A 23,284-nucleotide genomic window follows, 5' to 3' on the forward strand; every position below is an offset into this window, starting at 1 on the left:
TGTTGTACTAACATGTGTTGTAGCCGTCACAGGATACGTCAATAGGTGTCATCATTCTACAGTTGTATCCAAGTTTAAACAATGCATGTCACACAGTGTGATAAAGTAATGATCTTATTGGAGTGCAAAATCCTGCAGTGTATCCTGGGCTTTATACAGCAGGTATAGGTAGAGTTTACAAAATAATATTTGTGTTATATAAACATCAAATCTTTAGGATTGAGAAAATCTCTGCTTTTGTTCAGCATTCCCTCACTTCTATTTGTTTCTTCATAGTCTTTCATGCCATATGTGTGTTTTATATTGGCTTATACTGTATATTTGTGTTTGTGTTATGAATTTTCTAAGTGTGCCCTCGACCAAAGATTTTTCTAGTTGATTTTCGCTATTATTCCACTAATTGCATGTTTATGATATTAATTTATTATTTTAAATATAGATAAGGTGAAGGGAGCATCAATGGTTTGAGTTTCAGGGATGAGAAAGAACATTGTGTGTAACATTTTTAACATTGTTTTATGCTACAGAGACATACTGAATCATAATAATAAGCCTTTGCATTTATAAATTATCTGAATCGCTGGCCACATGAGTGCTTAATTTATATTTCAAAGTATTACATCAGTTACAATGTACAGCTTATTCTCTATTCAAACAAGATTAGTATTTCCTTGTGACCTCTGCTGATTTGTTATAATTGCGGCGGAGGTCAGGGATCTCAATTCCATGCGAATTAGCCATGTCTGTAATTTTTTTAAATAGAAATTATCCCGCAAGTGACCTACTATATTTCGCCGAACGCCAAGGTCCTGTGATCATTTAACTACTGAAGCTTTTAAAAGTCTAATCAGTCTCTCTTTGTCCATGTTTCATGATTAATATTCATAATGTGCAGAATCTTTATTAAATTAGATCTCTGGGACAGAGCTGTCTGCACAACATTGTTTCAAAAATAATATAAACAGCAGTCTTTTCTTTAAAAAGAACATTTTTGTTAAATTTAGGATATATAAATTACAGTCAAACAAATAAATAAATAAATATGCAGCAAATTTAAACACGTCAAAAGAAAACCGAGAGCTTTATCATCAAATGAAAACTGAGGTTAGAATGCAAAAATAGCCTTTAACTCGTTCCCCGTCGCATTTTTTTTTTTTTTTGCAAGTTTGCCTGGCAGCATTTTTTGTGATTTTCACAAAAGTTTCACAAAATGGCTTCCAGGAAAATTTTCTTCTAAAAATATACAAACATAAAAATATATCAAATGAAAGAACAGATCCTTTAAACAAACAATAAAAAACGTTTTATCCTATCTATATTTTTTTTCTCTGCTTGTAAACTCTAAAATATGGGCGTTTTCATTTAAATATACAATTTCTTTTAGCAAAAGCTGAAATAATTGCATTTTTGTGAAGGAATTTTGTTAGAGATCAGTTTGAGAACGATTATCAAAACATACACAGAGTTTAACTTAATTAATAATGTTTTGGCTTCAGTTTTTTATAAATTGGGTAAGAATCTAGTGGATAATTGCGGTATTACAGATTTCAATAAAACTCATCAGGAACACATTTATTTCATGCAAATGTTTTCTCTTAATTGACAAGATAACTCGTCAATGGCAGGGAATTTAATATAATTTTTCTTACAAAAAACTAACATTTTAAATAGATTTTATAAGTGTAGGAGATATTTTTAATTAGAGACAAATGAATAAATAAATGTACTGCAAATTGAAATATCAGTGGCAATACACATGCTGAAGGAGCGTGTCACGAGCAAACAACACACACAAACCCACCATCTCTGTATAACTTATGATTTACTACATGCTTGTGTATCGTTTACATTATATGCACTTAAGAAATCACAGACATTTGATGCATCTTTACTTATCGCCTGTGACTCGTGACCTGGTTGGGACCGCCCCATTTCAACAAAATCCAGCTATAAACAAACATGCATGCAAAACTCCACTGCTATCCCTGATATCCATTGTTTCCATATGAGGATTACAACTCTTTAACTGTGTTAATAAGTCAGCCTCCCCTTAAATGTGAAGTCAATGACACCAAAATCCGAGACTATTGCACATAAAGTCATAACACATTCTTATGATAGCTTGAACCTTGAAACAAGTAGAAACATGATTTCTCTATCTCTTGTTTACTTATGTATTTTTAGAGTCTTAATCTGTAAAATGCTTTTACCGGTTTACTCTTACGCTAAGAATTTTTTTCTTAAGTTTTTTTGTCTTAGTAACCTCTCATTAAATGTATAGTGAAGAAAAACATTTCATCCTGGCATAATGCAACACCACATTTATTCTAAAATCTGTCTTTTCTAGCTGGAGCGTATTACCCCGCCCAGCCCCAGTTCACGCCCCCTGTTGCCCCTACATCTGTTATCATGAACCCCGCCCCCCAGCAGCAACAGGCCCCGCCTCCTCCACAGCAGCAAGCCCCGATTAAACGGGAACGCAAACAGGTAAGATATTAAATTTATCAAAAGTGTTTAATGTGCCTGTAATCTCTGTACATTACATTGTTTTCTTCAGTTTTTTGTGGTTATGTTTAAAGTCGGGAGGGTTTCTGTAAGTACAGGCTTCTTGTGCTTTTTAAATAGATTTGTAATTATTACACACGTGCAGGTAATGCACTAGAGATACTTTGACTTCAAAACACAGTGAATAGTTAAAAGTACCTTATTATCTGAGTTGTTTTTTGCCTTTAAGAAAGCACACTGACCTTCTTTACCATCATTTTACAGTTTGTTGTTTTTTTAGGTTAAAATGCCAGCCTAGAAAATTAAATATTTCTAGTATTACCATTGGACGGTGGCTGCCATGCCATGAATTGTTTGACTTGCCATGGTTGTTTTGGTTTCATCTTTTGTCAGTTTGCTTTCTGATTGGGTATCGTTCCGTTCCACATGAAAATCTACATCATGTTTGTTCTGGGATTTCTAATCGTGAATATTTGCGATTAGGGCGGTCACGGTTATGAAATTTGGCTGGCTGTTAATTGCCTAAATGAATTGTTGTGATTATGACGTTTAATTGTCTGTTTTATTGCTTTGACATGTACTTCTCATATTTTTTTTCTTCATTAAATAATTTTCACACATGATCCTACTAAGGTTATATTAGTATTGGACTACATGTCTGTAGTGGCTGCAAAAAAATAAATTCTTTACAGATTCTTAAGAATAGCATCCTTCACTTCCCTAATTTTGGAATTGCTGTTTTGGAAATGTGTGTTTTACCTGGCAGTTCATACTGCTTATCAAAGTTTTGCAGCATTTCTTTAAATGTGTTTTTTTCCACTCAATTGAATGGCTATGGCTTTACAATTTTGTTTATACATGCTGCAGCTCCCCCTTGTGTTTTTAGAGAGATGTGCAATCATTGCGGTGATCTTAAATCATCACGGTGAGGTCAAACAATTGTGATGAGACGATTATTTAATCATTATGAGGGCCCTTTTTGCGATTGGAGCGGCTCTGACATGGTTCAGAGCAGATTCAGTCACTCTTAACACACCACGCACAAAAATAAAATCCAATAAGATAATCGATATAACCATGAAGACGATCAGGGCTTCAGCTAAGATTATTGGGGGGGGGGAGATAAGGGGGAAAATTGGCCCAAATTCGTCTCGATTATCTTTTGTTGTGTGCCAGGCTTTAGTTTCTGTAGAGCAATTCAATACGGCAATAATACATTATAATGCAGTAAATCCCCCAGCAGTTAAGTCACATTTTCATTTCATTTATTTATTTATAATGGGACCATGCACAATTTTTAACATAAAATTTTAATTTCATGTATTGTACCGGATTTAGCCGAGGGCTAATTTTCATCCGTAATTTAATGGAGGATATTATTTAAACAGCCATTCATGAGCACTATTTATTCATATCGCACATTTACGCAAAAAATTATGAACTCAGTGTACACTGCAGTCTCCAGGCTCACGGTATCACAGCAATATTATTAATAATAATTAATTAAAAAAAACAAGTCCATGTCTGGTCATCTCTGATTTTTTCATAGAGATAAAAATTAGGATCAGGGTATCTGGAAGTTTCACATTATGATACGAGTGTATATTAGCAATTTTTGCTATTTTTTTGCATAGCTATTTCCCTATGGCATCTTTGAGTGGTTGGACCCAGAAGCGGTGTGTGACGTCAGACTTAACTTAATTGTTATACCAGATTCATCTGTGTGGTGGTGTCCGTATCACATGTTTAGGCTTGTCCTGAAGTAGTGATGGTCGTCAGTTTATTTGCTCAAATAGTTCTGGTTTCATGCTGTGTATGAATGAAGCATTAAGGTAGCATGCACTGCACACAAATAGTTTCCAATGGAAGCGCAGCACTTTTTACAAACTCCCAACAGCTGGTCGTTTTTCCAGCTGAGCGCCGAGAGTTAGCTCATCAATATCACTCTCACTCCAATCACAGTGGAGGAGGGGCGGGACAAATATCACAACAGCCAACTGGCGCATCATTAAACGACTAATCAACAAAACAAAAATATAATAACCAAAGCACTTAGCTGAAAATAGCTGGCAAGTGCCAACAGTCGGCATCTGCCTGGCGTTTTCAGCTGTTTTAAAAACTTTGGTGGACACGCCCCCTAATGACTCAATGATGTAAGCGTGTTAGCACTCTGTGATTGGCTTAAACCGTACAAATGAGTTCATTGCATAGGGATTCAATTTAATGTTATTTATATAGTGCTTTTCACAATTGTTTAATTGTTTCAAAGCAGCTTTACATTAATAGATGCAGGAAAAAACACAGAAAAATCTTAAAACATAAACTGCAGAACTAACGATGCAAGTAACGATTATTATTATTGTATTATTATTATTTTTCGATAAATCTGGCGATTATTTTCCCGATTAATCAACTAATCGGATAAAAACATAAGCATTTACTCAATTACAATTTTCACTAATTACATCCAAATAAGGCACTAAATTTGGATATTTATGTGTAGAAGTGATTTTGATATTTTAAGCCTTAAATAAGAAAAGGTTTGTGCAGCTTTTAAATAGTAAAACATCTTTAAATGTCAAAATAATACTAAACAAAACTAATTGAGTTTTCTGCTTGTAAGGAAATCTAGCCACAGATTTAATAAACTCATTTTAATCTTCAACTTTAGACCTTGATGAATACTAACATTATTTATTATTAACAAAATAAATAATCCATTTTGAAGTGATATACAGTAATAAAACCTGGATTTCCCCTTTACCTACTTACAGATGCTTACTTTGTGGTTCATACTATGTTTATGAAACCCAACAAAAAATAAACAAAGCCAAATTCAGAACTCCGCTGAATGGCAGAGTACCTGGCAACACACACTTATTTGGGCAACGCTTCCTTGCTTTTTTGCGCCTGACTTTAATTATAAGCGCACAGTTCGCACTGTATGAAGCAGACATGTATCCGTGCTGTCCGAATGTGGTGTTGGAGCATGTGACATCACAGACCAACTAATCAACAAATTTCTTTATTGATTTTATCCATTAGTTGTTGAGGCCCTCAGCAGCAGCAACAGTGGGGGCCTTTACTAAATAATTCAACTTCATTTTGGCCATTTATCAGCTTTAATGTGAGACAGTGGTTATTAAAGTGAAAAGGTTTAGTCATGTTATCAGAAAGATCACCACTTGATCACACATCTCGAACCTTTGACCAGTAGAGAGTCGTTTCCTCGCCCAGTCTGATTCAAAGAAATAGAAACTGAGGAGAGCGAGAGACACTGCTTGAGAATAGAGAAATAGAGAGAGAGAGAGAGAGAGACTTTAATTTAAGTTACTCTGAATCGACATTCAGTCATTTCCCATCACTAATCTACATATCTCATTTCTACTTCTCAATTTTTTATTTTAAATTAAAACGGAAATTTTCATGACTTTATTCTGTATTGGAAAAAACGAAAATAAAGCAACAAGTGAAGCATATGTAGTGCAAACATTATTGATCCTAAAGTTGTCTACTTTTACATGCATATCTAATTCATATCTGTTATATAAAGTTTCACTCTCTGTTTCTAAAGAAAGAGTCGAGTCAGTTCAGTTCAGCTCCACGTGGCTCAGCAGCTCCACCCCCCTCCCAGTGGTCTGGGTTCAGTTTAGTGGGCGGGATGCATTCCTCTGTACTCGCTCTCTCTCTCTCGCTGTGTGCCGTATGTGTGAGAGAGTTTGAGGGCCGCTGTGTATCCAGGCCGTGTGTGAATGTTCAGCCCAGTTCAGCGAGTCACAGTCAGGCTGGGTTAAAACTTCAGCTCCAGGATGAGACGGGCCTAACCGAACCCGACCTCTCCCGAATGAAAGGGAGGGGGGGCAGGTAGGGAATGTGCTGCCTCGTATGTATGTGTGTGTGTTTGTCAAGGTTTGCTTGGTGATGTGTAGTTCATTGCGTAAGACTTTGCAGGACAAACAGTCTCCTTTTTTAAGTTTATATGTGTTTCAAGAGGACATGCGAATGGTTTTCCAGGCGGTTCTGTGGCGTTTTACATTCTCTACTTTATGTGGTACTTGACACTGAGCGGTATGTGTGTGTCTGTTAGAGACATTCGTAGCATATTTCTACTGTTAGCGAACGGATAAACTCGTTTTAGTGGTGTTGTTGCTCAAATGGTAGAGCATTGCAAATAACATCGCAGGGAAAACACACATGCTGACAAAATGGATATAAAGTTTCTGTTTTTTGTTACTTTTTGTCTGCGTTGTTTCTGTCCATGTGCTGGTTGTTAATTCTTATCTGTACTTCTGTACTGTGTTGTAAATCTCTCTCTTTGTCTTTATAGATAAGGATTAGAGACCCCAATCAGGGAGGTCGTGACATCACAGAAGAGATCATGTCAGGAGGTCGTGGATCAACACCTACACCACCTCAGGTAGCACAAAACACCTTTGTAAAGTCACATCTTTGTGAGGTCACTCATAGATGTAATGATGCAATACCAACACCCCAACCATCACAACTAAGTTTGATTCCTAATTCTAACCTTAAACCCAAGTCTTAACCCTCAAACAGGCCCTTAAAGGGGTCATAGCTTGAACATTTTTCCATGTTTAAGTGTAATTGGGTCCCCAGTTCTTCTATCAACCTAGAAAATGTGAAAAAGATCAACCCAGTAACTTAGTTACAAATAAATAGGTAGTTCAGGTTTCATCTGTTTTGTGACGTAGGTAGCAAGTGTTATTACAATAATACAGCCCCTTAATCTGCACTATCCAACCACAGCACTGCCATTTAGTGCAGAGAGAAAGAAAGAAAATAATTGACAGCACAATTGAGTTTCAATTTTAACAAATCACCATTATGGTGATCAGTGTTTGCATTATCAGCTCATTTGCATTTAAGGGTACATACCCAAAAACAGCACATTTTGCTCACACCTACGAAGTGGCAATTTTAACATGCTATAATAAATTGTCTTTGGAGATGACAAAGATTTATTGTACATCTTAAAAAATCTCATAATATGACCCCTTTAAAGGGCTGCCAGAAAATGAGGACCGGCAAAAATGTCCTCAATTTACTCTGTCTTGGCTCCTTATTGGTCTCGTAAAGCTGAACAAGTACACACACACACACACACACCTGTATTCCCACATACTCCCCCCACACACATATATGTAAACCATACTACAACACACACTCACCTGTAAACCATGTGACTCAAAGAGCTCTGATGGGACTGACTGTTTAGCTGTTTCGGCTGAAGTTGTCTTTCCCATATATGGGGCTTGATGTCGTCTTAATGCCCTTGCTGCTTGTGCCTGCATCAGAAATGCTGCATTCCTTCTTCTGTGCACGGCATTCAGTTTGGCAATTACAAGCTGCACAGCTAATAAATGAATAACTTGCCCCAGTGTGACTACATGCAGTCCTGTCTCCATTTTCCAAGCGTGCCTTGTTTTGTTTCCTTTTGGTTACTAGCTTACCAATACCACCGTCATTTGCTTGAACAACTTGATTGCACCTAATTCACATTTTTTCTTTTTAGCGAATTTTGAAAAGATTAGCTTTATGAAAACCCAGCTATAGAAATGTTGTATATTCTTTTTCAGCAACTGCTGTCCGCCTCTGATGTTGGGATCATCACGCACCCCAATGGTGACAACACCCTATCTACAGGCGCCAGAGCAGAGTTTCCCATCCCTCCAGGTGAAAGCCCTGTACCTGATGCACCGCCCACTCCCCCTCCAACCAGTCCTATAGGCGATACGGTGGATGCTCCGCCCTCCATGTCTGCAGACGATATCGACATGACAGAAGTGGAACGACAAGACCCGTTTTTAGCCGTTTCCATCTCCTCCAGTTCTAATGGTGCAGAAGCAACACTCTCTAAAGGTAAAGAGGAGGGGCCAGTGACAGTGACCCTACCTGTCCCCGCTTCCCAAACGGAGTCAGCGGTGGAGTCTCCAATAGTGCAGCCAGAAGAGCTTCAGCTTTACAATGGTATGACAATGGTGGAAGCAGCCCTCGCTCGCAGCACCTACAGAGACGTTAGTCCTATTGCCGAGCCTGAGATCACTAAACAAGCTCCGCCTGTTACCATGGAAATGCCTGTTAGGACTGTCAAAGCAACACCTGTTGTTAAGGATATCCCTTCTCAGGTTGTCAATGAGACTTCCATTACGGTTGCTAAGGAAGTGCCAGCTCCTATTGTTAAGGAGCCTATTCCTTCGGTTGTCAAGGAGACCCCTGCTCCTGTTATAAAGGAGACTCTGGCTCCTGTTGTCGTCAAGGAAACTGCTCCAGTGGTTGCCAAAGAAATGCCTATACCAGATAATAAAGAAGCATCTCAGAAGATTACCCAGGATACAGAAACCCTGGTTCTAGGTGCAAAACAAACCTTGAAAAGTTTTGTTAGCAAGCCGCCTCCTCCTGTTGCCAAGGAAACACCTCAGCTCGCTGTCAAGGAAACACCTCAGCTTGCTGTCAAGGAAACACCACAGCTCGCTGTCAAGGAGACGCAACAACATGCTGTCAAGGAGACGCAACAACATGCTGTCAAGGAGACGCAACAGCTTGCTGTCAAGGAGACGCAACAGCTCGCTGTCAAGGAGACACCACAACTCACTGTCAAGGAGACGCCACAGCTTGCTGTCAAGGAGACGCCTCAGCTTGCTGTCAAAGAAACACCTCAACTGGCTGTGAAAGAAACGCCCCAGCCCGTGGTCAAGGAAACGCCCCAGCCCGTGGTCAAGGAAACGCCCCAGCCCGTGGTCAAGGAAACGCCCCAGCCCGTGGTCAAGGAAACGCCCCAGCCCGTGGTCAAGGAAACGCCCCAGCCCGTGGTCAAGGAAACGCCCCAGCCCGTGGTCAAGGAAGCGCCCCAGCCCGTGGTCAAGGAAGCGCCCCAGCCCGTGGTCAAGGAAGCGCCCCAGCCCGTCGTCAAGGAAGCGCCCCAGCCCGTCGTCAAGGAAGCGCCTCAGCCAGTTGCAAAGGAACCATGTCTCCCATCAGAGGTTGTTGTGGATTCAAAGACCAAGCCTCCTCCAACTGAAGAGCGTGATGATGTTCCCGTTCCTCAGGCTGTTCCCTCTGAGAGTTCCATGACAGGTATGTCTAATAAGGCCCAAAAACACACACTAAACATACACACTTCTAGCAACACAAGAATGCAATTTATAACATAACACAAGTACACGTTATGTTCCCAGCATTCATTTTGCTTGTGATGGTCTGGTACGATGTAAAAATGCTTGTTTGCTGTATGATTTTTAGTTTGCATGTGTGTTCATACTTGTTTATTTGCAGCAATCTCTGCTCAAAAGAGAAAGAGAAAAATAAAAGACTGGGAAAACAAAGGAGCTGGCGATCTTCTTGACGCTTTTAAAGAGGTGAGCAAATGTAAAGGCATTACAGCAGGGGTTTTCAAACATTTTTGTCAGCTGAATCCCTTGGATTTTAAGTAAATAATTTAATAGCACATTTACAGGCATGAAAATCCCTCACCTTTCGGCGAAATTCGCCGTTTTGAAGCCAAAAAAGGTGACCCACGTAAATCATGTAGATTCAATGAGAAAACAGTTTTTGGGGGGAGGGGGGTATGCGCGCGTTGTTTGTAGACGCGCCCCCTTCGCTGTCATCCAACATGTATCCCACACATTAGATTTGTTTGAGTTCATGCTGCGTTGCTAAACCCGACAGGCAGGCAGGTGACATCAAAGTATCACAAGAGTAAATCGAGAAGCCATAAGGAAGTCTGCTTTCGAACGGCTCTCGCGCTAATGTGATGTCATCCGCATTTCTGTGTTCTTCGTCATACAAGCTTGTTGAAGATGCGTAGAGCGACTGCCTTCGGGACGTAAAGTCAACACAAAACGCTGTAAAACTATCATTGTGGAATTGTAAGGCATCAACCAATTAAAACAACATATCTACACAGACTGACACTGCAAAGTGACTTAAAATATTTTTGTTGGAATGGTTTGGAACGAATTATGGACGTACTCCTCGCTTGTAAGTCATTTGTCTACGGCTGTAAGTACTTAAATGGAAATATGGTGAAACTGCAAAATATTGCATGAAATGCTGTAATAAGAACATACTATTATTAATACTGCTAATAAGAAAGTTTACAGTAACGTTTAAGCGATTTTAGACTATTTGAGCGACAAAGATGCTAAAGTGAACTGTTTTCAGTGCACATACGCGCACAAACTGAAAAGCCCACGCCCAACGCGCGTTTCAAAAATCACGCAAAGCAAACGCATATTTTTTTGCCCTTGACAGGAGATAAACGCACAAACAATATTGTAATAGCACAGTCTCTGAAAGTATTTTCATAAAAACAATCGTTTATTGTGAGCAGTTGATCATGTGTCAGTGATCGCTTCTCCGTTGTTAAAGGGACAGTTCGTCTTATAAGAAATGCATATGTTTGAGTCATTATGTTAATCAAACTACAAAAGACAAAAGTAAAATCACTTTTATATCTTTAAAAAGATCAATTATATTTAATTTATAGAATAAAAACAGTGTTATGTTAATTTGATACCGTTTTTTCTACCTAATCAATACTGTTAGATCTTACTTTATTTGTAACTTTGTTCTTTTCTATTTTATATGCTTGTAATGTCTTGATTTGTTCTTATTTTATTTTCCCACATCACTTTTTTGAAAATTCTGAAAATTATTCAACCCATGACTCAAAACCATAATGCAATTCATTTCACCAGTACTATATTGTAAAATTAATTCATTTTAAATTAGATGTAGGTCTTCAGGTCCACCCTATTGCAAGGCCAACTTAAAATTGTATGGCCTTGCGACTGATGGTCAGATTATGGCAAAATAAAATTGTTGCAGATTTAAAATAGTAAGGGAATGCTACTTGTTACAGCTTTCCACATTTATCAACCCATTTAATTAAACATGGTTTCTGTTACTAGTCAAATGTTTACATTTTAAATCTAAATTGTCCGTCAGAATTAAATAATTGAAATAATGGTCATAATGTATTTTTTGCGTATGTTATGGTGTGCATTTTGTTTCTGCGCACATGGAGGGATGTTGCGTTCCTTCCTTCTTTTTTGTCCTTGGCCAATCACATGCCTGAAGAATAAATAAGTTAAGTTACAGCATGTTCCCTAATGAGGCCATAATATTTATTCTGGGGGGGGTCCTCCCACCTCGCGGCCCCATCAGAGGCCACATCCCTCGAGCGCCCTTCTCACCTTTTTCACCCCTGACCCGTTTTCATGCCTGCATTTATTTTTCATCCTTTTTAAAGTTTTAATGAGTAGTATTTTGCATAGTCATTGTTATTATTACCTGTTATTAAGAATAACACAAATCTTTATTGGTACATTAAACGTGTATTTGTCCATTTTGCATGATTCTCATTTTTGTAGTATTATCTTTTTTTAAATGTTTTTATTAAGCTTTTTTATTTTTAAAAAAAAGAATTATGGGAGACAGATTTTTGCGTATATTTAAATATGCATATTTATTTGGAATGAACTTGCTTAATTGGTTTTCATCAACTCACGAACCCCCTGCAATTCCCCTTGTGAACCACCAGGTAACTAAGTAACACCTTGGATGTGATTTCAGTGACCTGTCAAGCTTACTGACTAGTTCTTTAATCCCTTGTTAGTGCTTGATTTCCAGGAGAACGCTGTGATCCTTGACTATATATGACTTAAGAATAATATTAATAATAAATATTGGTTTTATAGGTTTAATCAGAACAGTTGTGTCACAAATTTTCACTGCATTATCTTCACTGAAATAAGTCGTGTTGTATTCAATGTCTTTTGAAAGCCTGCACCCCCTGAGCCAGAGGCCACACCCCCAGTGAAGGCGGAGCCAGAGAATATTCCTCCAGTTGCCCCGCCCCCTGCCGAAGAAGTGGACGAGACTTGGGAGGAGAAAGAAGATAAACTCGATGCTGAAAACATCAGACCACAAAGCCCGGCCACGCCGACCGAACAAAAGTACCAGTATAAAGAAGGTAAATGCTGGATAAATCACTGTATTTTAATTTAGTTGTAAAGCTTTTTGTATTGTATTTGTGTTATCAGGATTTTTCTAAGATGATAATGGCACTTACAACTAGGGTTGCAACTAACGATTATTTTTATAATCGATTAATCGGACGATTAATTTCCTGATAATCGGATATGCCTTAAATAAAAAAGTTGGTGCATGTATGCGTGTTCTCAGGATCTTGTAAAATTTAAAATAATATTTTTTCTTAGATGATAACTGCATTCACAACTAGGCAACTAACGATTATTTTCATAAATTAATCGGGCGATTATTTTCCCCATAATCAACTAATCGGATAAATATCTAAATATCTTTTTACGTATATTTTTCACTTATTATAGCTAAATAAAACCTAAAATGAAGTTAATATAAATATTTGCATATCAGAAATGAGACATTTCTTAACTTAAAAATCAGAATGGTTGCCAAATCCTTACTATGAACTGAGCTTTATATACACGTTTATAAAATATTGTGGCCCTATAATATGATATATATTATAATTTTCTCTTAACCCGACGACATTTCTAGATCATGATGGTTGTTACACATCTTTTTGCCACATTGGTCAGTGAATAATATTGTAAATAATGTTATTGTTTTCTGCAGAGCAATGGAAACCGATTAACCCTGAGGAGAAGAAGAAATATGACAGAGAGTTTTTGCTTGGCTTTCAGTTTATCAGTGCCAGCATGCACAAGCCAGAGGGTTTGCCACAAATCAGTGATGTAGTTCTGGACAAGGTAGCTAAAGCTCTCATGCATATATATGTATGTGTATATATAACACACATGCATATAGATATATGCTTTATATATCTTTCTTTCTTTTTCTGTAGGCCAATAAAACTCCTCTGAGGCAGTTAGATCCCAGTCGTTTGCCTGGAATGAATTGCGGTCCAGATTTCACGCCATCATTCGCCAACCTCGGCCGTCCATCAGGCGGAGGACGTGGCCCGGTAACTGATTTACTCTGAGCAGGCAACACATTAAGGAAGAAAAGTAGTTTCAGTTTTATGTTGTTAATCTCTCTGTCTGTCTAGCCTTCAGGTCTGAGCGGTCCCCGGCGTTCAGGTCAGGGCCCACGGGGGAAAGAGCCTCGTAAGATCATCGCCAGCGTGTCTCTGACGGAAAACGTACAGCTGAATAAAGCGGAGAAGGCGTGGAAGCCATCGGTAAAGCTCGGGCGAGCGGAAGAAGACGACGCGGAGGCCGCTAAGACACAGGAGCTGTTCAAGCGCGTACGCAGCGTTTTAAACAAACTGACACCACAGATGTTTCAGCCGCTGATGAAGCAGGTGACCGAACTTTCCATCGACACTGAGGAACGACTGAAGGGAGTCATCGATCTGATTTTCGAGAAGGCCATCTCTGAACCTAACTTCTCCGTCGCGTATGCCAACATGTGCCGCTGCCTGATGGGGGTCAGTGTTTGTTTGTCTGTTTTGTGACAATTAAGCTCCAGTGATGATCACAATACTGTGCCGTGTGTCTGATCAATGCTGTGATTGCAAACACAAAAAACTGAGGAGCAAAGCATTAAATGTAAAATGTGTCTCTGTGAGCGTATCAGTGTTTGTGTCTCATCATCTTCTCTTTCTACAGCTGAAGGTTCCCACAACGGATAAACCAGGAGTGACGGTGAATTTCAGGAAGTTGTTACTGAATCGCTGTCAGAAAGAGTTTGAGAAGGACAAAGATGATGATGAAATTTTTGAGAAGAAACAGAAAGATCTGGATGCTGCGACAGTATGTACAAACCACACATACTTGTATATTCCTACTGTGATTTAGAAGACAGTAATACATATTTTATTGGAAGGATTGTATGCGAGTGTTCAGGATTGTGTAAAATCCAAAATAATATTTTTTTGAGATCATAACTGCACTCACAACTAAGGCTGCAACTAAGATAATTTTCTTAATCAATTAACCGGACAATAATTGTTCAGATTAATCGACTGATCGGATTATAATTATAATCTAAATATCTACTCATTTATATTTTTCACTTTTTAGAGCTAAATAAAACCCTAAATTGAGAGTATTCACGTGTAGAAGTCTACTTTTGAAGTCCAAAAGCAACACATTGAGTATTATAATTGGTTTAATTTTGATATTTCACGCATTAAATAAAAATGTTTGTGCATGTAAATGATTGTTTGCTTGTGTTAAGGATTGTGTAAAATACAAAACAATATTTTTTCTTAAATGATAACTGCACTCACAACTGGGGCTGCAACTAATGGATTATTTTCTAAATCGATTAATCGGACAATTATTTTTTCGGATTAATCAACTATTCGGATAAAATATCTACTTAATTATAATTTTTTTTACTTTTTAGAGCTAAATAAATGATGATGATAACAGCACTCAAGGCTGCAACTAACGATTATTTTTATAATCGATTAATCAGACAATTATTTTTCTGATTAATCGACTAATCGGATTTAAATCTAAATATCTACTTAATTATTTTTTTACTTTTTAGAGCTAAATAAATGATGATGATAACAACACTCAAGGCTGCAACTAACGATTATTTATATAATCGATTTATCAGACATTTATTTTTCTGTTTAATCAACTAATCGGATTTTAATCTAAATATCTACTTAATTATTTTTTTTACTTTTTAGAGCTAAATAAATAATGATGATGATAACGGCACTCAAGGCAGCAACTAACGATTATTTTTATAATCGATTAATCAGACAATTATTTTTTTGATTAATCGACTAATCGGAATTAAATCTAAATATCTACTTCATTATTTTTTTTACTTTTTAGAGCTAAATAAATGATGATGATAACAGCACTCAAGGCTGCAACTAACGATTATTTTATAATCGATTAATCAAACCCCAGATTTGTACTTTTTAAGAAAGCAAAAGCAACACATTAAGTTTTATAATCTTTTTATTTTTTATATTTTATGCCTTGAAGTAATCTTTATTAACCTGCTTTTTCTTTTCATTAATCTGCGTATAATGATATCACATCAAAGCAGTTAAGGCAGATCACAGTAATCCATTCTGAACACGTCGCATCATAACTGTATAATTGTTTTTGTGACATCACTTCCTGTCTCCTCCCATTCAGGAAGAGGACAGACAAAGGTTGAAGGAGGAGCTTGAGGAATCCAAAGACAAAGCACGGCGACGGTCGCTAGGCAACATCAAGTTCATCGGCGAGCTGTTCAAGCTGAAGATGTTAACGGAGACCATCATGCACGACTGCATCGTGAAACTGCTAAAGAATCACGACGAGGAGAGTCTGGAGTGTCTCTGCCGACTGCTGTCAACCATCGGAAAAGATCTCGACTTCGAGAAAGCTAAGGTGAGACGCTTCACTTCACACACAACATAAAATATCAGACCTGTGTGTTTCATGAGCCCTAATGACAGCGTCTCTGTCTCTTTCTAGCCCCGAATGGATCAATATTTCCATCAGATGGAAAAGATCATCAAAGAGAAGAAAACATCTTCCAGGATTCGCTTTATGTTACAGGACGTGATTGACTTACGACGGGTAAGCAGTCATGCGATTCGCTGCAGGCCTCGCTGTGGCTCCAGTGGGTGTGGATTTGGATGGCATTACCTCAAATGACTTTAATAATGTTTTATTTGTCATTTGGATGATGATTTGCATCATAAATCAAGATGTATTAACTGTAATTTTTCTTTCAGAATAACTGGATCCCGCGCCGAGGTGATCAGGGTCCGAAAACGATCGAGCAGATCCACAAAGAGGCGGAGCTTGAGGAGCACAGAGAGCAGGCCAAAGTTCAACAGCAGCTCCTGTCTAAGAAGGACAGCCGTGGTGGAGGAAGTGACAGAGGAGGAGATAGAGGAGGAGGAGGAGGGGGTGTTATGGGACCCCGGGGTGGACAGCATACACCTGGTTCCCGTGGTAACCAGGCCCCTGATGACGGCTGGAACACGGTACCCATTTCCACAAAGAATAGACCCATCGACCCCACTCGACTCAGCAAGATCACTAAGGTCAGCTCTTAATAACACGAACTTTGAGGCTCATATTTGTGCTGAATGATATTGATGTTTGTGTTTTTTTGTGTTGTAGCCGGGTGCCTTGGACTTTAATAACCAGCTTCTTGCCCCTGGAGGTAAAGGAACGTGGGGCAGTTGGGGCAAAGGAAGTAGCGGAGGCACAGGAGCAAAACCCATCGACAGTGGTGGTGGTGGTGGTGGTGAGTGTGTGTGCATGTGTGTGATTTTCATCATGATTATGTGTGACTAAAGTCTGCTTGTGTACGCGTGACTTCTTCAGCCCAAGATCCCGGCCGCCCGAGCAATCTAAACCGTTTCTCAGCTCTTCAGCAGTCTGCTTCATCTTCCTCATCCTCAAATGTCGACTCTGACAGAAGGCTTCCTCACAGGTCAGAGGTCACATTCATCATTGAAGGACGTTTATCCCTCATCTCCCTGCCTCTTACGATTCCCTCTGTATGTTGCAGGAGTAGCTCCAGTCGGGATCGCTTCGACCGCGGCGATGAGCGCCCGGATCGGGGTGGCGACCGCTACGATCGTCGTGACGACCGCGGATCTGACCGGCTGGACCGGAATCGTCCTGCGGTCGGCAAGCGAAGTTTTAGCCGTGACAAGGACGAAAGGAGTCGGGAGCGAGATCAGCGCCCCGCGGAGACGGTCCGAAGAGTGTCCAGCATGACGGACGAGCGGAGAGAGAGAGACCGCGGCAACCGTGACGTTGGTAAGTTACACACACAAAAACATCTATAAAGTAGTGTGTAAAAGTGTTGAGATGTTTACTGAAGTGTGTGTCTGTGTGTCGTGAAGAGAGAGACGGTCCACACTCCACCTGCTGTTTCAACTAAACCTGCTCTGAGCGAAGAAGAACTAGAGAAGAAATCAACTGCCATCATAGAGGAATATTTACACATTAATGACATGAAGGTAAACACTTAAGAATGTATAAAACATTGATGTAGTTTATGTCTGCAACAATTAATCGATAATAATCGTTTTTATTATCGATTAGTTGGTCTGTGACGTCACATGCTCCTGCACAACCTTCGGATGGCATTGTCCGAGTTGTTATTTGGGCTGTGAATAGTCATTGGGATGTTTTTGGACTAATTTTGAACAGCCATTAGGCTGGTTTTGTTACAATGATCTGGCAACCCTGACAATGATGGAAGCAAAAGAACGCTGGTTAATAAAAGTTTTAATCTCGTCCTCGTTACTATATTTATGAAAACCCAACAACAATTAAACAAATACAGACTCATTAATCAATCACATACTTTTAATATTTTTAACCCGTTTTTGGTGTTGTTTTATTCTCCTGTCCTGAAGGAGGCGCTGCAGTGTGTAACCGAGTTGAACTGCGCGTCCCTGCTATGTGTGTTTGTGAGGACGGGTATTGAATCGACTCTGGAGCGCAGCACCATCGCCAGAGAGCACATGGGTTTACTGTTTCACCAACTACTCAAAACACAAGCGCTTTCAACACAACAGTATTATAAAGGGTGAGAGAGAGACTCACTTTATATCATCATGACTGAGGTTCAATGTGTTAAATATGAGTGTCAGTCAGTGTCTTTGTATCGGTCCAGATTGTTGGAGGTCCTGGAGGTTGCAGAAGATATGGCGATTGATATTCCTCATATATGGGTGTATCTGGCTGAGTTGATCTGTCCTGTGCTGCTTGATGGTGGGATTCCCATGGGATCGCTCTTCAGGTGAGACCTGTCACTCAAACCGAATCACATCTCTTTCTAGACTGAATGCTGAACTCACCTGGCATGAATAAAAACATTTTTAACAGCTTTTGATGTAACAAGATGTTGAGTCTCCTCACATATATACAAACTTTTCTCTGTGTGTTTTTAGGGAAGTGGCGAAACCTCTGTCACCTCTTGGGAAAGCTGGAGTTTTACTGGCAGAGATTCTCAAGCTTCTCTGTAAAGCAATGGTACGATGTGCATGTGTGTGCGTCTGTTCGTGCTTGTATGTGCTTGTGTGTATACATGCGTGCTTTCGGTGCGCGGTTGTGCGTACATGGTTATGCGTGCGTGCTTGTATGTATGTGTGTGTGCTTGTATGCGTGCGTGCGTGCTTGCTTGTTTGTGTGTGAGCGCGCTTGTATGCTTGCATGTTTATGCGTGCGTGCATGTGTATGCGTGTGTGTGTGTGTGTGTGTGTGTGTGTGTGTGTGTGTGCGCGTGTGCGCATGTGTATGCGTGCATGCTTGTGTCTGCATGCATGCTTGCTTGTGTGTCTGCGTGCTTGCGTGCTTGCGTGCTTGTATGCGTGCTTGCTTGCTTGAATGCGTGCTTGCTTGCTTGCTTGTATGCGTGCTTGCTTGCTTGTATGCGTGCTTGCTTGCTTGTATGTATGTGTGCGTGCTTGCTTGTATGTATGTGTGCGTGCATGCTTGTATGTATGTGTGCGTGCATGCTTGTATGTATGTGTGCGTGCATGCTTGTATGTATGTGTGCGTGCATGCTTGTATGTATGTGTGTGTGCTTGCTTGCTTGTATGCGTGCGTGCTTGCTTGCTTGTGTGTGTGCGTGCTTGCTTGCTTGCTTGTGTGCGTGCGTGCGTGCTTGCTTGCTTGTGTGCGTGCGTGCGTGCTTGCTTGTATGCGTGTGTGCATGCGTGCTTGCTTGTATGCGTGCGTGCTTGCTTGCTTGTATGCGTGCGTGCTTGTATGTATGTGTGCGTGCTTGCTTGTATGTATGTGTGCGTGCTTGCTTGTATGTATGTGTGCGTGCTTGCTTGTATGTATGTGTGCGTGCTTGCTTGTATGTATGTGTGCGTGCTTGCTTGTATGCGTGCGTGCGTGCTTGCTTGTATGCGTGCGTGCGTGCATGCTTGTATGTGTGCGTGCATGCTTGTATGTATGTGTGCGTGCGTGCTTGCTTGTATGCGTTCTTGCTTGCTTGCTTGCGTGCTTGCGTGCTTGCTTGTCTGCGTTCGTGCGTGCTTGCTTGATTGCGTGCGTGCGTGCTTGTATGCGTGCGTGCTTGCTTGCTTGGATGCGTGCGTGCTTGCTTGTATGCGTGATTGCTTGCTTGTATGTGTGCGTGCGTGCTTGCTTGTATGCGTGATTGCTTGCTTGTATGTGTGCGTGCGTGCTTGCTTGCTTGTATGTGTGTGTGCATGCTTGCTTGCTTGTATGTGTGTGTGCATGCTTGCTTGGTTTTGTGCGTGCTTGCGTGCGTGCGTGTGTGTGTGCGTGCATGCTTGCTTGTATGCGTGCGTGCTTGCTTGTATGTGTGCATGTGTGTTTGCTTGTATGCGTGGGTGCTTACATGCATGTGCCCTTGCGCGTGGTATGTTTGTGTGTTGACATTATCTCTGAATGTACATTGGGGGGGTTGTGCCCTGTATGTGTACATGCCTGTGTTTTTTTTTTAAACCCTTGTCTTCCTCTTTCAGAGTCACAAGAAGGTGGGGACAATGTGGAGAGAGGCGGGGCTTAGCTGGAAAGACTTCCTTCCTGAAGACGAGGATGTGAATAAGTTTGTCACTGAAAAGGTTAGAGACAAGTGTTGTCATCAGTCGTGTCAACACATCATTAACTCATCACGTCTCTAGAAATCCAACTAAACCGGTTTAAAATCTGAATAATGGAAACGATGTGTGTGTGCGTTTGTGTGTAGGCAGTGGAGTTCACTCTGGGTGAGGAGTGTGTGAGAAAGAGCAGTAAATCATCTCTGAGTCCAGATGAGATCTCCAGAGAACTCGATCGTCTCCTGCAGGAGAAAGCTGACAACCAGAGGATCTTTGATTGGGTGGAGGTACAGTGTGAAGTTTCAGTCTGATAGTTAAATCTCCCATAGCACATGCTGTTTTTGCTCATCTTATGTTAATCTTGAGTACCTGTAGAGTAGTGTTACATCCATCATATCTCCGAAGAGTCTTATCAGATTTATAAATAATGAATAAACTGGACCCCCTGGAGGTGTACCGCAGGAGGAGCGAGTCACGAGCAAGCAACACGCACAAAACATTATCTCACTATCTCTGGATAACTTATGATTCATTGTATGTTCGTGTTGTTTACATTAGGGCTGCATAATGATTAATCGTGAGTAAATTTGTTTGGTGTGTATGTAGTATTCTAGTTAAGGTTTGCGTTCTGTGCTCGTGTCGACTTCACACCCTTTATCCTCTCCGCAGGCCAATCTGGACGAGCAGCAGACTTCATCTAATGGGTTTGTGAGAGCGCTGATGATGGCGGTCTGTCAGTCAGCTGTCATCTGTGAGTCCATGCTGCACTTAAAATAAACACTTGGGATGTTGTCCATCTAGTTCACGTTTGATCTCATGCTGTTGTGTGTTTTTTAAGGTGAGAATCCGTATAAAGTGAACACTAAGGAAATGATCCAGCGGTCCAAGCTGCTCCAGCGCTACATTAAAGATGAACAGAAGGAGCTTCAAGCGCTTTACGCTTTACAGAACCTGATGGTGCAGATGGAGCAGCCGCCCAGTGAGTCTTTAATAACAACATCACTCCAGATATCCACTAACATATTCAATCAATCAAACCTCTTTCTGTGTTCCTCTACAGATTTGTTGCGGATGTTTTTTGACGTGTTGTACGACGAGGACGTTATTAAAGAAGATGGCTTTTATAAATGGGAGTCCAGTAAAGACCCAGCAGAACAGCAGGGCAAAGGCGTCGCCCTCAAATCTGTCACCGCCTTCTTTACCTGGCTGCGCGAAGCTGAGGACGAATCAGACAACAGCTAGAGTTTAGCCACGCCCACTACAGAGGAGGAGGAGGATCAAGTGAAATGAGATCTTCGATAATAAAACATTAAGACGTTTTTACTTTTAATTTCGAATTTAAATGCCGTTGAACTGAAATGAAAATGAAGAGTATTAGAGGATTACAAGCCTTACCTGCTCGCCGAAGATTTTAGCCGTTAGCATCGCCGCTTCCTGTTTCGTGCTTCTGCCGTCACGGAGACGGACGTTGATGACATTGTTGCATTGAATCCTTGATTTATTTAGTTTGTTTTGAAAGCCTTTATTTTGTCACGGCAGATGTGGTTTTGCTTGGAGCGAGTGATCGCGTGTGTGTTGCTGTAACGGATGGAAAAGTGAGGTCTCTTTTCCTTCCGTGTTGATTTAGCCGAGTGATTTCAGCTGTTTGTTTTCTACTTTTTTATGACAGAAAATCTAACAAAAAATGCAAATAGCGTCTCCTCTTCAGAGGCCAACGTCGGGTGACGGCTCTGAACGTGACGAGTGCTAGAGACGAAAACTTTAAACTTTTTGCTGCTGCTGGTCTCGGGACGTTTCCGTCGGACGTGACGAACGGTTCCCGTACACAAAATATCAGAAAACTTCAATAAAAAAAAGAGTGGAGAGTTTGTGGATGTTTCTCACACTTGTGCACCTGTAGTGGACTTCATCAAACAAATCAATAATTACAACTTGAATATATATAAAGAAAATAAAGTCCTTGATACACGAGAGCTGGAGTATAGACGAGAGAGAGATTTGAGTACTACATGCCTTTCAGCTTCCTGCATTTCAGGGGCGCCCTGTATATAAAGATTTTGTTTTGCTTTTTCAGTAATAAAAATTTAACCTTAATGCCATTTATTAATTTTCCGTATTTAATTTTTTTTTTGTTTTCTTTTCTTTGCGGTTTAACCAGCCAGCTGAGCTTGTAAAATGAATCTCCACTAGTTATTGGTTATAGTTTAATGAAATTCTGTAAATATTTCTCTTTTTTGCTTTACGTATTTAATTAAGAGAAATTAATGCTTCTTTTCACATTTGAAACTGGAAAGATAATAAAGAATATTGCAATGGAAAAAGTACAAACCTGACACTTCTTATTGGTCTTCAAAGTCTCACACTTGAGTTTTTGTCGTGCTGTGTTGTCATGGTGATCTCTCGGGAACAGCGGATATGGATTTTGACTTGCATTAGTGTGATTGAGAGACGAACCCTTTCATTTACAGTTTTTAATCTGAAGAAAGCCTGACCTATTGTGACCCTTGACTACAAAATCATTCATAAGCTAAATTAAAGATTTTCTTATATGCCAAACCTCATTACGATATTTCCAGAGTTGCAAATGGGTAAAAAAAGGGAAATTTTTAAAACGTTTCAAATTGGAAATTTATGGGAATTACTTTGGAAATGTATAAAAACTATATCATATACACACATAAATAAACAAACATTTTGTTTGGTCATGAGCAGACATGCATGCAAGGTAATACAAATTTTGAAGAATCCTGATATTTGCGCTTATAAATCCTGGATTTCTGAAAAATCCTTCAGAAATCGTTTCTAAAGGATTTCTGATCAAATAAATTTAGGCTTGATAAGCATAAGAGACTTATTTTTCAAAAAAGTTTTAACTACATTTAAGTTCCCTGTTAAAGGCAACTCTGCATTTTTTTCAAATTCCCAGTTTATTCCTATTAATTTCCATATATTCCCATGGAGAGTTTTCAGCCTTTGTATTTCCTGGAATTTGCAACGCTAGATATTCCTAAAGATCTTGTTCCGTGAAGATATTTTGTACATTTTAACCGTAAATCTATCAAAGATGTGTTTATCATTGGTAAGGACTTCATTTGGACTTTAAAGGTGATTTTTCAAATAGTTGCATCTTGGCCAAATATCGTCCTTTCATAACAAAACATACATCAATAGACAGCTCATTTATTCGGCAGATGATGTATAAATCTCCAAAATGACCATTATGACTGCTTTTGTGGTCCAGGGTAA

General features: G+C 39.8%; 1 protein-coding gene across 1 annotated transcript in view; it reads left to right on the plus strand.

Moving 5' to 3' along the window:
- LOC129438740 (eukaryotic translation initiation factor 4 gamma 1) overlaps positions 1 to 22,366 on the plus strand; it is a 42,440-nt gene extending 20,074 nt beyond the window's left edge. The window contains 23 exon segments of the mRNA XM_073863174.1: positions 2,348 to 2,487; positions 6,833 to 6,922; positions 8,103 to 9,600; positions 9,799 to 9,881; positions 12,310 to 12,499; positions 13,147 to 13,280; positions 13,376 to 13,960; positions 14,142 to 14,285; positions 15,642 to 15,878; positions 15,966 to 16,070; positions 16,229 to 16,543; positions 16,623 to 16,751; positions 16,829 to 16,938; positions 17,017 to 17,266; positions 17,348 to 17,473; positions 17,876 to 18,048; positions 18,136 to 18,261; positions 18,413 to 18,494; positions 19,964 to 20,062; positions 20,188 to 20,325; positions 20,708 to 20,789; positions 20,877 to 21,017; positions 21,099 to 22,366. Coding sequence (XP_073719275.1) covers positions 2,348 to 2,487; positions 6,833 to 6,922; positions 8,103 to 9,600; positions 9,799 to 9,881; positions 12,310 to 12,499; positions 13,147 to 13,280; positions 13,376 to 13,960; positions 14,142 to 14,285; positions 15,642 to 15,878; positions 15,966 to 16,070; positions 16,229 to 16,543; positions 16,623 to 16,751; positions 16,829 to 16,938; positions 17,017 to 17,266; positions 17,348 to 17,473; positions 17,876 to 18,048; positions 18,136 to 18,261; positions 18,413 to 18,494; positions 19,964 to 20,062; positions 20,188 to 20,325; positions 20,708 to 20,789; positions 20,877 to 21,017; positions 21,099 to 21,280 — 5,159 coding nt within the window. The 3' untranslated portion in view covers positions 21,281 to 22,366.
- Positions 22,367 to 23,284: the final 918 nt, after the last annotated feature.

Source organism: Misgurnus anguillicaudatus, chromosome 24 (assembly GCF_027580225.2).
Source record: "Misgurnus anguillicaudatus chromosome 24, ASM2758022v2, whole genome shotgun sequence".
In the NCBI taxonomy this organism is placed as follows: Eukaryota; Metazoa; Chordata; class Actinopteri; order Cypriniformes; family Cobitidae; genus Misgurnus; species Misgurnus anguillicaudatus.